The sequence below is a fragment of the Stenella coeruleoalba genome, assembly GCF_951394435.1.
Source record: "Stenella coeruleoalba genome assembly, chromosome: 15".
Lineage (NCBI taxonomy): Eukaryota > Metazoa > Chordata > Mammalia > Artiodactyla > Delphinidae > Stenella > Stenella coeruleoalba.
The window spans coordinates 13,368,271-13,388,341 of NC_137161.1; the positions used below are offsets into that span (position 1 = coordinate 13,368,271).

At 42.8% G+C, this 20,071-nt stretch overlaps 2 protein-coding genes across 13 annotated transcripts in view; one reads left to right on the plus strand and one right to left on the minus strand.

The window, feature by feature from the left end:
• Positions 1-3,214, plus strand: part of SULF2 (sulfatase 2) — a 149,270-nt gene extending 146,056 nt beyond the window's left edge. For 5 of the 6 annotated variants that reach the window (XM_079946487.1, XM_079946485.1, XM_079946484.1 and 2 more), the window contains exons 19-21: positions 670-703; positions 944-997; positions 1,960-3,214. In XM_079946487.1, the coding sequence (XP_079802613.1) occupies positions 670-703; positions 944-997; positions 1,960-1,990 (119 nt within the window). In that variant the 3' untranslated portion in view covers positions 1,991-3,214. The remainder of the gene's footprint in view (positions 1-669; positions 704-943; positions 998-1,959) is intronic. The other variant, XM_079946489.1, reaches the window with a different exon arrangement.
• A 181-nt stretch (positions 3,215-3,395) lies between these two features.
• NCOA3 (nuclear receptor coactivator 3) overlaps positions 3,396-20,071 on the minus strand; it is a 120,889-nt gene continuing 104,213 nt past the window's right edge. For 4 of the 7 annotated variants that reach the window (XM_079946477.1, XM_079946478.1, XM_079946479.1 and 1 more), the window contains 7 exons: positions 18,670-18,841; positions 11,806-12,099; positions 10,603-10,707; positions 8,789-9,020; positions 7,812-7,986; positions 7,186-7,327; positions 3,397-6,867 (listed from right to left, as the gene is read on the minus strand). In XM_079946477.1, coding sequence (XP_079802603.1) covers positions 6,856-6,867; positions 7,186-7,327; positions 7,812-7,986; positions 8,789-9,020; positions 10,603-10,707; positions 11,806-12,099; positions 18,670-18,841 — 1,132 coding nt within the window. In that variant the 3' untranslated portion in view covers positions 3,397-6,855. Of the gene's footprint in view, positions 6,868-7,185; positions 7,328-7,811; positions 7,987-8,788; positions 9,021-10,602; positions 10,708-11,805; positions 12,100-18,669; positions 18,842-20,071 lie in introns of all 7 variants that reach the window. The other 3 variants (XM_079946481.1, XM_079946482.1, XM_079946483.1) reach the window with 3 other exon arrangements.

Here is a 20,071-nt window from a genome sequence, read left to right on the forward strand (position 1 = left end):
TGACCACAGGAGGGGACGGAGGAGGTCCTGTCTGAAGAGGGAACCCAGAATCACCAGGAGTTGGTGAATTCTCACCAGTAGCTATAATATCACCTTCCTAACATTCACCAACCACGTGCTACTTTTAGGATAAGTGCCTTCACTGTCAGCCCACCAGGGTGCTGAGTGCTTTACCTGCATTAACTGACAGGCCTCCGACAAGCCTCTGAGGTGAATCTGCTTGTCCTCGTTTTATGGATGAGTGACGTGACTGGGTCCAGAGCCCACGCACTTGGTCACACTACCACATCCTCTAGGAAATTTGCCGAGAGCCCACACTCAGGATCTCCCCGCTGCCCTCGGCTTTCTGTCCGCTGTAGCATAGGTGTTCCGTGCCCACATGTGGCTCCCCCGCTATGACCAAGGTCAGTGCTGAGTGACTGCAGCAGGAGCCTGAAATCGATAAGAGGCCACGAGAGTGTAGGCGACCTACCAAGAGTCTTAGGGACAGCTCACCTGGTAATTCAGTCCCCTCTGTCTAGGAGCCACTACCAACATCATGGGTTTGTGACAAAAAAAACCTGAAGTGTTTTAAAGAAGAAAAAGAGGCAGTTATAAAGTTTGTCCTTGTTTGTGCCACTTCTGCCCTTATTTACCTGCTTCCATGTCGTGCATTTCTCTCTCCTTTAGGACTGAAAGCTGGAGGAAGCTATGAACAATACAGGTATTGCTTTTGCTTTTAAAGCCTGACAGTCGCCCCATACGGTGGCCCATCCTGTAGTCTAACCTCAAGGCTGCACTGTGAGGTTGGGATGCTGCCTTTCTCTGGTCTGCCAGGGGCCTAGCTCACCCACCAGCGATAGGTGTCCACTAAGCGACCTTCTTTGTCTAGTTCTTTGGGGGTCACTTTTTCTTTCTTGGTGACGGTTAACACTCTCTCTCCTTTTGACACTCGAAACCTTAGGCAGTTTCAGCGTCGAAAGTGGCCAGAAATGAAGAGACCTTCTTCCAAATCACTGTGAGTTGAGGAACCAGTTTACCAATCGACATCTGGCCTGATCCACTTTGTTTTGCCGAGGCTGTTCTGCATGCGTGCCCTTTCTCACTTATTCCTCTCATCTGTTCCCGTAAGAGGGGAAGCAGTCATGTCAGTCTTTCCCATAAAATAACATCCTTGGATATATTTCATGTTCTAGATTATACTTTGTCTAATACACCGTTGTTCTCCACGTCATCATCTGTGCTTGGTAAGCTCCAGGCCTTCCTGAGAGGCTGAGAACCATGTCAGTCAGCTAAGTGCCAGGCGTCTTGAAGGCTGTGGCTGCAGAGGTGCTACTTGGTCCACCGTGTCAGCGGCAAGGTGGCCTCATTGAATAGTTTCCAAAACATCCGTGCTACGAACTCCAGGGCCAACAGGGGCTGGTAGGGGCCAGGAGGCTGTGGCAACCTGGAGAAGTCACTCTGGTCTAAAGAGAATGGAATGGGATGCAATTTGAATCCTCTGCTTCCTCGAGAAAATCCAGAAACGTAGATATGTGTGACGATTTGTTAATGTTGGCAACTAATCTGACATGAAGTTACCATGCAGGCCAACCAGCCCCCTGGGTGAGCTGCCATTTGCAACCTGTGGCCTACTCATTTCTGTCTTTATAGGCATATAAACCTGTGTGGCTTTAACAGGAAAAATAATGGGCCAGTTAGTTAAGCATTTCTTTGGTGCTACCAGAATGAAAGCACTTGATCTTTATATCTCACTTTCTCCTTAGCCACTATCCTATCCAGATCTTTAAATGACATCTTTGCCAGCCACTGACTCTGTAAGCCAACTGACAATCTAGATGATTAGGTGATAGCAAGCCCTGAGGGATCTAGAAATATTCCTTCTCAGCAGCCACATCCTTGAAGCGAAGCTGACTCAGCTGTAGGACCAATTAAGAAATCCATAAGCAGCGTGGTAAACGAGTTTGCTTTGTTCCACAGGGGACAACTGTGGGAAGGCTGGGAAGGTTAAGAAGCACGAGATGGACCTCCAAAAACAGAGGCATCACCTGTACAATGAAAAACTCTGAATGACTTCCAGCAGACCTATGATGTTAGCCAAGAAGCCTGAGACACACAGAATTCGCTTTCAGTCAACGTGGCAGATTCTGGAAGAGAAGCATCCAGGAGTAGTGAGACTTGGGAGTCCATTTTTGCCCCTGCTTTTGCTATGGAGTATACCTCACCAGCTGCACAAAATGCATTTTCATATCAAAAGGTCACCACTAACCCTCTCTGAGAGGCTCACAAGGGAAGAACAACAGAGAGGTTTTCTTGGAAATTTTCCCCAAGGGTGAAAGTCACTGGAATTTTTTTAAAGCACAGGGTAAGAACCACCCTGTTTTAAATCCTCTTCTTCTTTTGGCCCTTCACAAAGAAGGAACTAGGAAGCAGGACAGAGGCAGGAAATGGTGACCGAGTTTCACAAAGAGTCAACAGCACAAAAGTCATAAATTTATACTTCACACTAGAACCCTGGCTGCCTCTGAAGAAACTGACTTCACTGTATATATGTGACTATTTACATGTAACCAGCTCGGGAACTTTTAGGGGGATTTGACTAATAAGAAAGCCCAATTTTCAAGAGTGGTGGTGTCAGTAAACGCTGTGGCCCATGTAAAAGAAAAGCCCGTGCAGTTGTAGACTTTCCTCTTCTGACCAGATGCCATTTCTCCCAGGATTCCTTTGTTATCTGTCCCAGAACTGATGTTTTTTAAAGTCCTGCAAAGACACGAAGTTGATGTATGTCCCAAGTTTTAATAAAACTGTATTTGTAAAGAAATTTTGTAGTCTAAGTATTGTCAAACAACGTTGAAAACCCCAGCCAGTGACCAGCAGGTGGTATGAGGGAACCTTCGACATTTTCTAAAAGGCCACTCTTAGGAGTCTTTTGGGTGTGTTTGGTTTTTTTTAGTTAAAAAGCATTCAAGATACCACCAGTCAACACCTTTTTGGAAGGAGACACCATGGGTTTAGATGGTTTTTTAAAAGGGAATACATGGTTATAAATTGACTAGACTTTACCATACTTCAGGGACCTCAAAGGTAAGTGTCATATCACACCAGCTTTAGGACCCCACTTTTATAAAAGTATTAACCAACTGCAAAGCAACTCACCTTATCCAGCCCTGCGTCGTATACTGGGTAGTCCAACGGGTAAAGGTAGCTGTCGGAACGCTAGACTGGGAGGAGGAGGAACTTCGGCCATCACCTGGCCCAGCACGTTTCTCCCTAACACATGACCCCCAAGCACTTACCTCGTGTAAGAACAGGGCCATGCTTTCCAGATTTCTCTTAGCCTCACAGAAACTGCTACTATTATCTGAAATAGGATTTCTTGGGATTTAAAAAAAAAAAAGTGGCACACTCTCAGCCTTCAATTTTAAATAGAAACCTTTATTTACAATGACGTCCAAAATGATCAACAAAGGAGTCACAGCTTACCACTCAACCATCTCATAAGTTATCCCACGTGGTTTGGATTCTTTGCAGTGTGGTTTATATTTTTTAAAAACAACATTTAATGTAAAATTGAAAGTGAATTCATTCTCAACACTGTAAGTCAATTCCTGAGAATTTAAATATTGCTCTCAGAATGACATGTCCATCTTCTTCAAAATTCCAAATATTGGAACGAGAGAAAGAAAGAGAAGGAAGGAAAAGGAGAACAGCCTGCTCACGATGAAACAGTCTGCCTCGGGGCCACATAACAGCCCCTGCTCCTCTGCAGCAGGGGAGAGTTCATCTACCCAAGAGGTTTTACTCCTGTGAACTTCCCACTTGTGAACAAATGCACGGATTCTGCAAATAAAAAGGGAACTGGACAGGCATATGGGTAGCTGGCAATCCATTCTGTTTACTTTCCAGCTGCATCTGTCTATGGATCAAGGAATTTGTAGGACAGCAAGCCAGCTATGTTCTGTAGTACCCCGCCCCTATACATCCCCAACTCACCTTAGATATTAAATACTGATTAAGCAGTCCTATTGATTGATATTTACACCTTTCCATCAAGATGCACAGTTTAGAAAAGTGGCATCATAATATGAACATTAACAATGGATTTCTATTTGTTTTTTTAAAGGAAGAAACGTATCTCCTTTATATCATTTTGATCTTTATAAAATATATATATATTTATATTTATATATCTTTGGATTCAGCAAAAAAGTAGGTACTGGAAATATCTCACATTCTAAAAGCAGATGAAAACATTACTTACACTGTTCACCCAACAGATACTAAGGTTTAAAAAAGTGGTGGGGGTGAGGGGAGGAGGAGTGAGGAGAGGTAGGCAGAGGAGTACAAAGAGAATTATCCGAAAAAGATAAAACGGGAATAAAGGTAAAAACAACAAATTATCTCAAAGACTGCATCTATTAAAAGGAAACAAAATCTCAATTTGCACCAATAAAATGAACAAGTAGAAAATATAAAAACTTATAATAAACTTCATTTTTCTTCCATATAAAAAGGGGGTGCTGCCTTCCACTTAGCCTGGAGTCAGGACTGATTGAGGAAAAGAATCACAAAACTTTTTGTTTTTAATTAAAAGTCAAGAAAGGGTAAGAGCACCATTCTCTTTCTCCCACACACGTGTGACTTCAACAAGAAGGGTTCAGTACATCTGATACAACCGTGTTTAAAAAGACAGAGACTCTCATTCAGCTCTGCCTCCGTCTCCAGACCAGAGGATGTGTTACCTAAAAAGTACAGGCCACTCGGATGGAAGCTGATGGATTTATAATCTTAGATTTGTTTTTAACCAGGTGGGGGGAGTGTGAAACTCAACTCCACTCTAGTGGTGGTTCTGGAAACACAGGTTTCACTTACTCATAGGTCAAAGAAATTAAATGATCTCACCTTCAGAGACACCTACAAATATTGGCTAAACGTGTGAAAAAATTTTAACTGGCTCTCAGTTATTGCTAGGAAACGACACATTTGAAATTCATAGCTAGTCCAAAAACCCAATTTCATTCAACTGTTTGAACCTGATAAAGTAAACCAGGTAAAGGGAATTAAACTTGACTTTCTTCCCTATTCCCAACCGACAAGTGGCAGCAGCAGAAAGGGGTGGGGGCAGAGCAGGGAGGGAATGCAAAGGCGCCCAGTCAGACCTCGGCTCTGAATCGCATGAAACTGGCTGCTATGGAGACCGAACTCCTTAGGAAATAACCATGATGCTACTCCTCCAATTCTCGTGGGAAAACATCACAGTAGTGGAAGGACAAGACAAGCTGAGCAGACACCAGGAACCACACACTGAGGATTCTACGCCTGGGATCTCAATGTGGGACTCAGGTCCTAGCAACCAAAACCTTAGAGCACTCCTAAAATGGATGAGAAGACAACGTATTCACTTTTTAAAAGAAAATACCACGAACTGCCATTTAATTTATGGACTGCTTAAAATCCAAGATTCTTCTTTGAAATCAAATTGCTTGATCTTTTAAAATCTTTGATATCTGGGGTTTTTTTTAAAAGTTTATTTCCCCATATCTATTCTCTCCCCCAAAATTAACAAAGTGCTTAGTTCTGGTAGAGAAATTTTTTTAAAAAATTTAAATGTCTACATCTAAATGATCTCTTTAAAAAGCACTGAGATTAAGAGACTGAAAACAAGCGAGGCATCTCAGGCTGGGGGCAAGGAAAAGCTGTTGGCCACTGCCCCATCCCCCAGGCCACAAAATTCAGGGGATGACTTCTGTTGGTAACCTCACCATGCTGAACTTACTGAAATCAACGTTAAATATTTAGTTTCACAAACTCTGTAAAAATGAGTTGTTGTGACCTACAAAAAAAGGTATATACATATTTTACATAATACAATATCTTAAAGGTCATATTTACAAAAGAAATTCTATTCACAGAAACACTGCGAAATTCTGATTCAGAATGCAGTACCTGGCCTTGGGTTTTCTGCAGTTTATTTTCAAAAAGCATTATTGCTCTACCATATAGGCAAAGGGTGAAACCAGTACTTTCAACAACAACAACAACAAAAATCATAGTTCTTGCCCAACAGATTAGTTTAGACAAAAACTAGGTATGTGGTTCACCGTTCCTCAAGACCTCGAGAATATTGCATTTATCCATTACTTTTTAAATAAAGTGCACTCCGCTGCACATTAGCATATGAAAAATTGCCACTGACTGCTGCAATTAAATACTGTCATCTACTTTCCCTTCTGCGATGCCATCTGACACCAAGGACAATTCCTGGAGGTGAAGTATTACAGGACATTAGGGGCAGATAAAAATGCTATTTAGGAAAAAGCCTAGGACAACCAAGAGTAGGGTCAGAGCAACTCAACACCATCCTTAAGGGAGAACTTGGAAATGCCCACTCCCGGGACAGAACCTGACAGTGACAAAAACACTCGAGGTTGGGACCATGCGCTTCACCCAATACAGCAACTATCAAGAAACCGGATGTTCTAATCTCTTGATTTCTCCAATGTTCTCTGGCCCACCTACATTTTTTCCAAAGACTTTGGATAGCCAAGCAGAAAAAAGTTTCTGACACCGGACAGTTCTGTGATCAGTAACACTCCGTACCTCCAGAATCACATCCTGAAAAGGCAAAACGCCAAAAATATTTGTTTTAAACACCATGATACATAGGAGGAGGGAAAAATAACAGGTAGATATCACGCTTCAGCTTAAAATCCAGTCCTGCCTGCTCAAATGACATCACTTGAAATACCCTTGATGGGGATCAAAGCTGGTCCTTCCTTCAAAGCTGGGCGCCTAGACAATGATTCTTTACTCCCAATAATCCTAGTGCAGTGTCATTTGTACAGTGATTTCCTTGGAGGTCCTGGTGTAGAGACGTCAGCAATATTTCTGTTGGCAACCAGAAGTAACATGAGTAAAACACACACTTTGCCCAACAGAAAAGAATCCGTTATGTCTACACTGATGGCTTGCAACATGGCTCTGGCTGACTGATTCAGTTCTTAGATCCCACATTTCTGAAAGTATCAACTGGCCCAATGCCTTCAAACCAAAAGTTTTTTCAATTATTACATATATTTTTAAGTTATACATCCAAGTTTAAAATCTACCTAGGACCTTTAACATTACAGTTGAGGCTTTGGTTCTCTCCAGAGAACAGGAAAAATTTTTTGAGAAAGGTAAGGAACAGATCCCCCCACCCCGTACCTGATCAGGACCCATCGGCATGCCAGTCATGGGCATGGAGTTCATGTTCATCTGTCCCATGGGACCACTGCTGCCATTCATGTGCACCATGCTATACGCTGCAGGATTCCCCTGGTGGGCAAACTGCTGCTGGGAAAAAGAGCTGTAAAGAAAGTGGGAAATTACCTCTTGGGTCATTTTCATAACACAGGACACGCACACAGAGACTACCGCAATTTTGTCAATGTCGCTGTACTCAAGCAGAGAACATGGGCAAGAAAACTCTGACAGCCTGCCTTCTATCTTTCACAGCTCTCTGTACTCACTACCCTCGTGGAGATGAGCACAGTAGGAAGGCTTCTCAAAACAGATGAGCCAAATCACACACTCTCTAACATAAGCCTAGGACCTCTGCGCTCCCCACCCAAACAGGCTTGGCTGAGAAACACAGAGACTAATTCCCTGAACTTCTGGCACTAGAATGTGGCCGACTTTTATGAAGTCCCTATTCTGGGAATTCCCCAGCAGTCCAGTAGTTAAGACTCTGCAATTTCACTGCCATGGGCTTGGGTTCAATCCCTGGTCAGGGAACTGAGATCCCGCAAGCCAAGCCGCCCAGCCAAAAAAAAAAATTCCCTGTTCTTCACCTGTTCCTGGTCAGGGTTCCTGACGGCCAGCCCTTCATTTCCGAGGACTGATACATGGGTGCGGTCTGAGGGTGCTGCATCATGGGATTCTGGGAGGGACCCATTCTTGATGATATCATCGCACTGGGAGGACTAGGCCCTCGACCAAAGGCTGGATCTGGCTGCTGTCCCATCCCTTTAAAAAAGAAAGAAGAAGAGAAAGAAATTACAATGCTCAAATGCTACCTCCTTAGAATATCAGCTTTCTATAGTAACTTGAGGTTCTTTTTTAAAGGTGGGGGAATGTGTTAAGTATAAGGTATAAAGATGCTGCCTGCCAGTAATTCTTGCTTCTCACCAAGGTGACAACTAGAGCCAGGCTTACTACAGAGATGCACGCTGTGTGGATCCCCCGAAGGGCAGTTACTTCAGTGAGCTTTCTGTATAAAAAGGACACCGTATCACGCTGCTCCTCACTCCATCCCCCTTTAGAGGGCAAAGAGCTGTGTCCCCAGCTGACAGGGACGCATCCTCAAATGTCATCTCTGTAACAGATACCTCTAGCCCCACTCCCACCATGCTCCTGGAACCTCACAAAGGTATGACTGTAATTAATATGTCCAAGCCACCAAGAAAAGGAACTCAAAAAGCCCACACAGTGCATTGCTCTCACTGTTCGGAGATGGCAGAGTTCTACTAGGCTGGGACGTACTGGACAGGACCTGGTAAGTCTTTCTTCCAAATTAAGATGTGGGGAACTGTAAAAACAAGACCTGGTGGGAAAAAACCTGAACTATGATAGATCATCTACCTCAGTGACAATCATCTGTGCACTGCAGTAGACATTTTTGTTCTGTTATTTTTTAATTAATTTTGTTTCTCTTGTGAAATAAAAGAGAGTGAATAGCATTTGCTTTTAATCTACAACAGACCTAGTGACTCTTATGTCCGTAGGAATGTTACTTTGAGGAAGACGTTATCATCCCTGACAAATTTACCATAATTTGGTGGATATGGAAACTGCTGGGGTGGAGCTTGTGGCATGGCAGGCCCTGCCAGGACTCCGTCCATGGTGGGGGACGCAGTCACGTTAGGGGGTGGACTGAAGGCCTGGGTTTGCTGCTGCTGTTGCTGCTGCTGCATCATCATCGCCACCCTCTGCTGTCGGAAGTGATGACTCAGCAGCTCTCTGCTGCGCTGGGCGACCATCTGGGCGTTAAGGAAACCCTGCTAACACCCAAGAAAGAACGCAATTACACACATGTGGCAAGAGCTAGCCAATTTCATACATACAGTGCCCCCATGACACGAGGTATCAGAGAGAAAAAACACCCAATGCCTTTCTATATAATTACAAAAAAGGAAAGGCACAATTCTCATTATGGTAAAGGCTTTCTGGCTTGGTGTGGGTATGAGCGTTGGGGGAGAACAGGGACCTGGAAATTACTGGGGGCTAGGGGACGAAAGCAGAAAAGTCATCGGGCTTTGACATAGTTAGAAAACATTCCTCAAAGTGAGAGAACATTTAGGAGTAGAATTTGAGGACAAACTTCAAAAACTATGAAATAAAACAGCAAGAAGAAAAGGGGCAGGAATGAGACTATGTTTGGGGGAGAAACAAAAAGAGAAGCCAAAAACAAAGCAAAGGGATGGGGTTATACTCAGAGAAGCAGGAATCCACCCCAGAAGCTCTTGTAGTCTCTCTAAACCTTCTGACAGAAGAGGTGAAGGGTAAGGAGGTGACGGGATCAAAGCACTGAACAAGGAAGCTGACCTGTTGATTTGCCAGCTGGGAGAGATCATCACCCAGGATAAAAAGCAAACATTTATCCTCTTTTTGGAAAGCATCCTAGCTCAGCTTATACAGGAGATCTGACTATCAAGAAAATATATAGGTATCGGTACTTCCGAGTAGGTCTAACAGCAAAAACTAGGCATTTCAGAATTGTTGTCGTTTAACAGTATTTCAAACCACAGTAGGGATTTTCGTGTAGTCATCTGCCTTGTGCACACTAAGGAAATGCCTTAATATAGTGTCCACCATGCGCTGGGGGCAGACAGAACTTTAACAGCATTCCTCCCACTAGGGGAAATCAGGTCATCTCAGAGGCTGTCACTGAGAGTGGGATTATAAATTATTTATTTTCTTCTTTATACTTCTTATAATTTCAAATTCTACGCAGTGAGCAGGTGGTTTCACAATCCAGGAACAGAAAAAAGTTTACAGATTTGTTATTTTCAATTCCTGAAAAGTAAATGGTAGCTGTTTTCACAACACAGCAACTGATCACAAAGGGAATTAATTTTTTTATTAATTTTTTACTGGAGTACAGTTGCTTTACAATGTTCTGTTAAGTTTCTACTGTACAGCAAAGTGAAGCAGCTATATGTATACATATATGCCCTCTTTTTTTGGATTTCCTTCCCATTTAGGTCACCACAGAGCACTGAGCAAAGCTCCCTGAGCTATACAGCAGGTTCTCATTAGCTATCTTTTTTATACACAGTATCAATAGTGTATATATGTCCATCCCAGTCTCCCAATTCATCCCACCCCACCCCCGGGGAACTAACTTTAAAAACATGAATCCGTGTTTTTTAATAAAAGAACCTCTCTTCCTCTGATTCTTCCTAGTTACCAGTAGGAGAGACAAAGGGAAGAAAAAGTGTGATGGGACCGTGGGATGGGTTCTTACACAAGAAATTTGGGATTATGTACTGTCTTTGTTTAATAAACATTTACTGAGAGTCAAGCATGGGCCAAGCCCTATGCGGGGCATTCAGCCCTGAACACGGAGAGACTTATTCTCACCTGGGAGTTGACCTGAGGCTGCATCATGGGCCTCATCACCGCAGCCCCACCAGCAGTAGGGTTTTCCATTTTCATTTCAAGTGCCTGACGGCTCTGATTCAAAAACTGGGGAGAGACAGAGTGGTTAGAATGCAAGTGGAGCACGTTAATGAGTCCAAACAGCTGTCCACACCCTTGGCACCACCCAGCGAGGTCATGAAGACACCTCTGAACCCATTAACCGGGCTAAGTCATGGCTAAGCTGAAGAGCACACTTTCACATTTCAAAAAGGTTGGTGCTGGAAAGCCCTGGGCTGGCATGTGTGGCCTTCATGTTCAGCAACAGGAAGAAAAGTGAAAGTGCAATTCTGCAGCTTAAAGAATGTCTTCAGCAGGAACTCAAAGAATTTATAAAGTCAGATTTTCTCTGGGATTACTTAGGCTATTGGGGAAATAGCTTTAATTTGATCAAAGGTAACACTGGAAAAAACTACTTCTGCTACCTTTTCCTGGGTAATTTTTAGTGGAAAGAAATGGTAAAAAATGATACCATGAACGCATTAACACAGCTTTCCTGAGTACCTACGCTTTTAGGAACATTAATACACTGGAAGGGTCTCCAGCTCACTGGATTCTCAATTCACTCATCTGCTTATGTGGTTCGATCCCCCCACATTTAAGAACTCAGTGCACTCAAGATACAAAATAAAAATAAATTTTTTTTAAATAAATTTTTTAAAATGTGTTACAAAGGAAACGGAAAAAAAAATATTAAAAGAGCTCAAGTTGTATAACACATCTAGAAAGCAGAGGTTCCTTACTCAAAAGGTTCCTTACTCAGAGGTTTCTGCTCAAATCAATAAGGTTTCAACATCTGGCTATTAACATTAAGGACTCTTAATAATAGAAATTATCTACCTCTAAGACTACAAAGCCATCAAGAAACCTCTTCTCCCCCAAGAGCAATCCTCTCGGACATTGTTTATTTTTCAACCTGTACAATAGAATATTCTTATAGAAAGGTATCCAACTCTAGTACAACCACTCCCTAGCAAGGAACCATCCATACAAGTAAAATGTTAACAGAAATGAAAACGAAAGGAATTTCTTCGGTTGACGGGGGATAGAGAGCCAGTGGCAAGAGCCCTGAAAGAACACAGTCCAAAAACAAATGAAAGAGGAGGAGGCCAAAGGGAAAGCTGCTTCGGGCATGTGACTGGTTACCTGCTGGCCCTGCAGCCTCTGCTGAAGCTGCATTCTAAGTTGCTTGGGAGTGTTTGTCCGGGGTCTCATGATGTTGGCCCGAGGGTGCATTCCTTGGAGAGGAAAACCTCCTTGCTGGTTCATCTGATTCATCATTGAGTTAAAAGGTGGTGATTGTCCCGGAAGATTAAAGGCTCCTTGCATTGGAGGCCCCTGTGTCGGGTACGTCTGCCCATATAAGGCTGCCTTCTGCTCCATCATTACTGCCGCTTCTTGACCTTGGAAAGCATCCTGTTTGGACTCCAAAGCTTGTCCCTAAACATCAAACACATAAATGAATAGTAAAGTACACGTGGGAAACCAACAGAAATACAATGCTCTAAAGAAGGTGAAAAATATAAGTCAATATATGTGAACGATGACGTTGCAGAATTCCAAAAGCGAAATCAAATTTATTGTCTTAAATTCCATGAGACCAGACACCAAACTATCTTTTAATAGCTGTGCCCTAGTGCTTACGGAGCACAGGGTCTCACGCAGGGAGACACTCAAATATTTTCTGAGCCAAATATCTACGACGTATTGAGTACCTGGAGAAATACTATTTGTTCCAGACAAGATTTCTGTACCAACATTGACCTCCCATGCCAAGTGTAAAATAAATCAGTGAAAATCACTGAATTCTCATGTAATCTGCACAAGAATGCTTTTGAAGGTGGCAAGAGGCGAGTTTAGTAGAGACAGGTAAATCAACAACAGCCCATGTCCCCTGAGGTGTATTCACCACATGAGCAAAACCTAAAGGTGGGGCGCTTCCCTGGTGGCGCGCAGTGGTTAAGAATCCGCCTGCCAATGCAGGGCACATGGGTTCAAGCCCTGGTCCAGAAGATCCCACATGCCGCAGAGCAACTAAGCCCGTGCGCTACAACTACTGAGCCTGCGGTCTAGAGCCCATGCTCTGCAATGATAGAAGCCACCGCAATGAGAAGCCCGCGTACCTCAACGAAGAGTAGCCCCCACTTACTGCCAACTAAAGAAAGCCCGTGCACAGCAACGAAGACCCAACGCAGCCAAAACTAAATAAATAAATAAATAAATAACCTAAAGGTGGTCAGTCATCCACTATTTGTACGTGAGAAGGAGAAAGAAACCTATTAACTCAACAAGTATTTATTAAGTGTGTTACATGCCAGGTATCACTTCTCTATGTGCTAACCATGCATACAAAGCAATGTCCAGCAGAAAAAGAAGTAAAAATAAACACTCTGAAGGAGGGGAGAGCCTGCCATGTTCAGACAAGAAGAGCCAGGCAGGTGCTGCATCCACCTTTAACTCCTCATCCTCGGGCACAGCACAGGATGCCAAGTGTGCAGTTGACACTTCACCAAGTCTCATCCTAAAGCACACCTCACCCCGCGGTGACCGTGACACCATTCTCTATTTTCTCCCCCATCTCGGGCCTTTCCTTGGAGGAATGTTAAGAGTTCATCCGCCCTAGGCCCTCTTCTTTCCTCTCGCTACCTTTTCTACTCGGTCTCCTCAGCCACTGGTGACAACTGCCAAGTTTCTTTCTCCAGCTCCAATGCCTCGGACTCTTAACTGTGCTCATACAGTTAAGAGTGCTCAACATCTTTACCTGGACGTCTTGGGCATCTCAAACTTAACATGTAGAGAACAGAAGGCGTGATTATCAACAGTCCCTCCCACAAAAAAAAAAAAAAAAAACCCGATTCTTCTCCAATCTTCCCTACATCACAATAGATGGTAACACCATTCACCCAGAGCTAAACGCCAGCAACTCCGATTCCTCAGTCTCCCTTCCCAACTGTGAATGCATATGTGTGCAGACAGGGCGCAAGTCCTGTCAGCTTTTCCTCCGTGACATGTCGCATGGCCTTCCCTTCTTTTCATTCTGTTGCCATGACCCTTCCCAAGACATCTCCCTGCCATCTGTGCGTCTGCTCTGTGCCATAATACCAATTCCCTACTCCAGACGGCAATCTGAGATTTCTGTTTATAAAGTAATCACACCATAATATACTCTTTCTTGCTAACCCTGATAAAATGACAGCAAAAAGTTAAAAGGTAGTATTTATCCAAAAAAAAAGAGAATACTGAAGGCAACAAGATAAAAAATTTCAACAGGCATCTGGAAGACAGAAAGTGTAGGGAGGAGTAAGCAACTCAACACAGCAGAAAAACTGAGACCCATGTGCCTGCAGAGAATACCCACCTGAGGACTGAGTCAATGTCTCGCATGGAGCCAAGGCAGCACTCCACTGGGGACAGCAGAAGGTCAGGGAGGGCGCCCAGACAGGGGGCTAGTTAGGAGGCTGAGTACAGACCGGGGGAGCCCTCAGCCATCAGACTGCAGTACGACTCAACGGCAACACTGGATGCCAGAAAACTATGGAACTACTCTTTCAAAATTCTAAGAGGAAATTACTTTCAACTTAGAATTTAATACACGGCAGCCAGAGGTGCAGTGGGGTGGAATAAAGACATTTTCAAACACAGAAGGACCCAAAACTTGCAAGGACAGAGAAGTTAACAGAAATTTTGTTTCAGCAAACAAAGGAGTAAATCAAGAAAGAAAATGACTTGAGATTCAGGAAACTGAGGATCCAACACAGGAGAAGAGTGACAATTATTAATTTCTAGAGCAGGCTCAAAAGGGCAGAGTTAAACAGAGGGACATGGAACTATAACAGGGAGAGAAAGAACTGAGGAATTATCTAATGTGTCTGACCACGTGAAGAAGAAGAAAAAAGTCAGAGAAACTTTTAGCAGTGAGTATGTAGAAAACAAAGCAAATAAAAAGACAAGGCAATTAACTCAAACAAACAAACCCAAAACAAAAGCCTATGTAACTACACCTGGCTCAGCAATGAGCCAAAATGATGTAAATATGGGGTACCTATTTATTTAAAAACAAGGGACATAGTCACCTTGAGGGGAGAGCATGCATGTGCCCACGCGTATGTAGAGGGTATGGGTGTGAGGGTGCGTACTAGAGGAAGGGGGTATAAATACAGATCCATAACTTCTTACCTAAAATTCCAAAAAATTTTTAATTCTTTAAAAAAGACTAACAATTTTTCATTAGTGCCAAATGTATTTAACAGCAAAACCTGGCCTGAACTTGTACGAAGCAACACATAATCTCTGTAATATCCCACTTAGTGTGATTATGTATTTTGCTGTACAAGTATTAGCATGTTTGATCACAGGCTATTGCCCAAAAATTACAGTATTGCTCGAAACTCTATCAGGAGTATGTTGTAATATATGGTCCCATGCACAATTTCACCCTTCTAAGATCCAAAAATTCCTCAATTCCAAAGCATATCTGATGTCAAGGTTCTCAGATAAGGGACTACAAACGCGTAGTCAACTATCATATCTGGAAATCAATAGATACAGACTGAAGTTGATAAAGAAATAGCCGCATAGTCATATTTCTTAGAAATATTACCAAAATAAAGAGGTGAGTTTCACCATCTCCCAGTGGGGCAAAGGAACTGTGGTTCTTCAGTAAGCATATTTTCCTATCATTTTATTTTTAAATTAAAAATGGATTACTTTGCTGAAAAATAAAAATTACAACAAAAAAGGAAAACTGGTCTCATCCTTACCCTGCTTACAATCCTTCCATGGCTTCCCAATACACAGAAAAAGTCCAAACTCTTAAGACGGCTTTGTAGAACCTAGCCTCCATGTACCTCCCCCAACGTCATCTCACATGGCTCCCTCTCTGTTCTCACCAACCTCAGCCACTTCCTAGAACCCGCAAGCTCTTTCCTGCCTAAGCAACTTTGAGTTAGCTGTACCTCTTCTGGATTGTTCTTTCCCTAGGCTGTTTGCCTAGCTAGCTCTTTCTCATCCTTCAGGTGTCAGCTTACATGTCATCTCTCCAGAAAAACCTTTCCTGACTATTCAAGTCAGTCCCCACTTATTCTTTATCTCATAATCCTGGTTTTGAAAACACAAACATTTTTAAACTGAAGAACAAAACTATAAACAAGCCCCCACTAAAAAGAAACTGGATGGACTTCCCTGGTGGCACAGTGGTTAAGAATGAACCTGCCAATGCAGGGGACATGGGCTCAAGCCCTGGTCCAGGAAGATCCCACATGCCGTGGAGCAACTAAGCCCATGCGCCGCAACTACTGAGCCTGCGCTCTAGAGCCTGTGAGCCACAACTACAGAGCCCGCATGCCACAACTACTGAAGCCCTTATGCCTAGAGCTCGTGCTCCGCAACAAGACAAACCACCTCAATGAGAGGCCCGCTCGCCGCAACTAGAGAAAGCCTGCATGCAGCAATGAGGACCCAACGCACCCAAAAATAAATAAATTTATAAAAAAAAAAGAAACTGGGCAAACTATTTACAATATAGACAGGTTAACAGTCATCCTGCAAACATGCTTTATTAGAGAAATTTTTTTTTTTTTTTTTGCGGTACGCGGGCCTCTCAGTGTTGTGGCCTCTCCCGTTGCGGAGCACAGGCTCCGGACGCACAAGCTCAGCGGCCATGGCTCACGGGCACAGCCGCTCCGCGGCATGTGGGATCTTCCCGGACCAGGGCACGAACCCATGTCCCCTGCATTGGCAGGTGGAATCTCAACCACTGCGCCACCAGGGAAGCCCTAGAGAAAATTTTTGACATCCCACCCTATCCTAAGAAAAGGTCCCTGTATTTAAAGGTCTCACAGCATCATATGCCTTTCCTCATAACCTCTCCTTCACCATGTCTACTTCTGTGTGGTTCCTTGCCTGAGTTCTGGGAGCAGGAAATAGGTTGTTCACTATTGCTCCTCAGTCTCTAAGGAAAGACTGATTGGCATATAGAAGACAAATATTTGTTAAATGAAGTAATCAACAATCAGTAACTAAAGCATCGCTACAGATCAACAAAATAAAAACCCCATCAGAACTATTAAACTATTAAACACATCTCAATGGCCAAAAAATATAAAGTATGTTCAATCTTGCTAACGAAAGAAATACAAATTAAAACAAGAATCTTTGTTGCCCATCAGACTGGCAAGGATTTGAAAGAATAATCATGCTCAATATTTGTCCCGTCACTTGCTCTTTCACACTCTGGGTTCTTTCATCTTCGTGGGCCGTGGCAGCAGTGCTGGTGAGGGTGATGGACTGGAGTCATCACACCCTGCTGTGGAAAAGCAGCTATACGACCATCTAGGAAAGCTGCCTGAGATTATGTATATAAACCTCTAAAATAAGCCCTCTAACCCAATCATCCTTTTTCTTGGATTGTAGCTACTAGGAAAACAGAAAAAGTGAACAAGATGTAAGTAATTCATAGAATTATAACAGAAAGTATTTAGGAACAATTAAATTTTCATCAGTAGATAACTGGTTAAATAGTGTTCAATAAGATGATACTATTTGGCCATTAACATTAAAGATGTATACATTAAACAAAAAAGATGATTGACGATGACTTTCATAAAGTAAAACAGGCCACAAAAGTATTTTAAAAGTCTGCTTTTTTTTTTAATATACACACACAAGTTACTTATGATTCTTTGTGCCAAGATTATGGAGGATTTTCAACTTTTTAAAAAAATACGTACTTTTGTGATTGTCAGATTTTTATATAAGGACCGTTAACTATTTTACATGAAGACAAAGAAAACTATTTCCAGCTTAAATAAAATTCTAGGGGATTTTCCTGGTGGTCCAGCAGTAGAGAATCCAGCTTCCAATGTAGGGGACGCTGGTTCGATCCCTGGTCGGTGAACTAAGATCCCACATGCCGCGAGGCAACTAAGCCCACGTGCTGCAACTACTGAGCTCATGCACCTCAATGAGAGAGCCGTGTGCCACAAACTACAGATCCCACGCACCCTGGAGCCCACGCGCCACAACTAGAGAGAAAATCCGCATGCCACAACGAGAGAGAAGCCCACGCGCCACAACGAAAAGCCTGCACCGCCATGTCTCAACGAAGATCCCGAGTGCCGCAACTAAGACCCGACGCAGACCAAAAACAAAAAGAAATTCTAGTGGCAGTTAAAGCTTCTCGGTCTTCATGTAACCCTCACTTCCTCCCCCAGCCAGGTCAGACACGGCTCCTCGGTCAGGGTCACCGGTGGCTGGTACCCCCAGGTGTACATCATCACTGCCCCGTGTTTCTCAACCACCCTTTAAAAAGTTCTGTGCAGTGTTTGCCACACTGAAATGTAATTCTTTTTATACACATTTGTCTCCCCAACAAAGCCTGAGAACCCTGAGGATCTTTCCCATTTATCATTAAACACACAGACTTACACAAGTGCCCCCAAACACACATCCTATAATGAAAAGATCCACTACAAAATGTATGTTTCAAAAAAAAAATACAGATTTGTAAATGGCATATTTTCATAAGGCTGAATAGGTAACTAGGAATAGGAGATGATGTTGTTGGGATATTCACAGATTTACCAGTGTAAACAGGTTTTGTTTAACACAAAAAAAGCTTGCCTCTTCAGAGTATACACTGGTTGTCCAGATAGTAGAAAGAGGTAATTATAAAAATGAGGATTCAACTAACATAAGCAAAAAGCAGCATTTTAAAAACTGTATAGTAGTTTTAGTGGACCATTTCTATGGTTGCCTAAAATCTGACATTTTATAAAACAGTAAGTTGCTGGAAGTTCTATCACAATTATAAAGTATATTTTCTAAATTTAATGCTGGTATCCATGAATGTAGTGCTGTACATAAAGAAGAGAAAAGATACACATATAGGCACTGTTGTACATGGCTTCATGGATATATGCGAGCACGCATGCACACAGACACAGACACAGACACACACACACACACACACATACACACACACATTTCTACGTCCACAGTACTGCTACCTACTTGATTTACAAGTTCAGGAATGCCGAGAGCTCTGTCAATTTCTTCCAGGCCTGTGGCATCTGTGTTGCTCAAGAGTGTGTGCAGCTGGTCCAACAATGCTCTTTCATCACTCTGGCCTTCAAGGTTAGAAGGTGGCCCAAGGAGATCATCCAGGGAATTCCTAAGAAGTGGCCTAAAAAGAGACTTAGATTCAATTTCAATGGTGCTTTTCCTCTTAAAAAAAAAAAAGATCAAAGTAACTCCGCACAGTATTTTTAATATGCAATAACTCAAATAATACAAGTGTAAATAATAAACTAACAGAGTAGCAGAAAAGAACAAACAGCATCAATTTAAATTTAAGACCCACAATTTTAAACCTCACCAGGTCATCTTCGACCACCATATCTAGATTACAACTCCCAACTCCACCACCAAAATGTAATTGCTAGATCCCTTGACATTTAGAGGATAGCAGAGATTTGGGAAAGGAGATTGGAGGGATGAAGAGGGTGGTGTTTTCAAGACCCTACAAGAACAGAAGTGGTAGTAGTTAGGATATTGCAGGCTGGAGAAATCAACAAAAGAATGGGAAAAAAGGTAGAAATGCTGAACTGAGCCCAGGGTTCTACCAAAATAACTTTGTTTCATACACGGCCCACAGAGCTCATGTATCGACAAGTGTAATACAAACCCCACAGCAATGCCACAGTTCTCCAACACATTACAGGGGCATGGAGCTAGACATTTAAAAATTCTGTGATGAAACTATTTGTTCTCTACTGGGCAGAGAAGCACTCAAGTTAATAAGCTCATGTAGTTACATTTCTGTCTACTCAACAGATCAATTCATTTTTCTTTGCTTAATTTATTGTAGAACTCAAGTCAGAGCTGACAGTGACAGGTAGCCTCTTTCATGCCAATGAGTTACTGACCAAACTTAAAAAATGAAATAGACATAACCCACAATCTTTCTTTCACAAAAATAGAAGCGTGCTATATTTCACTTTCACCTTCATCCCTGAAACGTTTTAAATAATTTTAGAAAAGAATTATCGAATCCTAAAAAATGAACTTTCCAGAAAACTGAGGCTCACCCTCTGCGGACCATTTATCTTGTCAAACTAGTGCTAATTTATCCCTCTCCTCATGGAGGAGGATTGTTACATTATGAGAGACGACCATGGCACATGGAGGCTCCCAGGTGTGACCACTCAACAGTCCCGATCGCTGAGAGATACAGTCCTGTCTCCCCCCTCTCCCATGAACGCACGCTGTCTCAGACTCAGCCTCGCTTTTACACACAGACGGCAATGAGTACCTCAATTACAGAGAGTTTTTCTCATTCTCTTTCAGGTTTGTTCCTGTGCTCTCACCCTTTTCTAGATAATCCAATGCTTACATTTTCCACAGGGTCACGTAA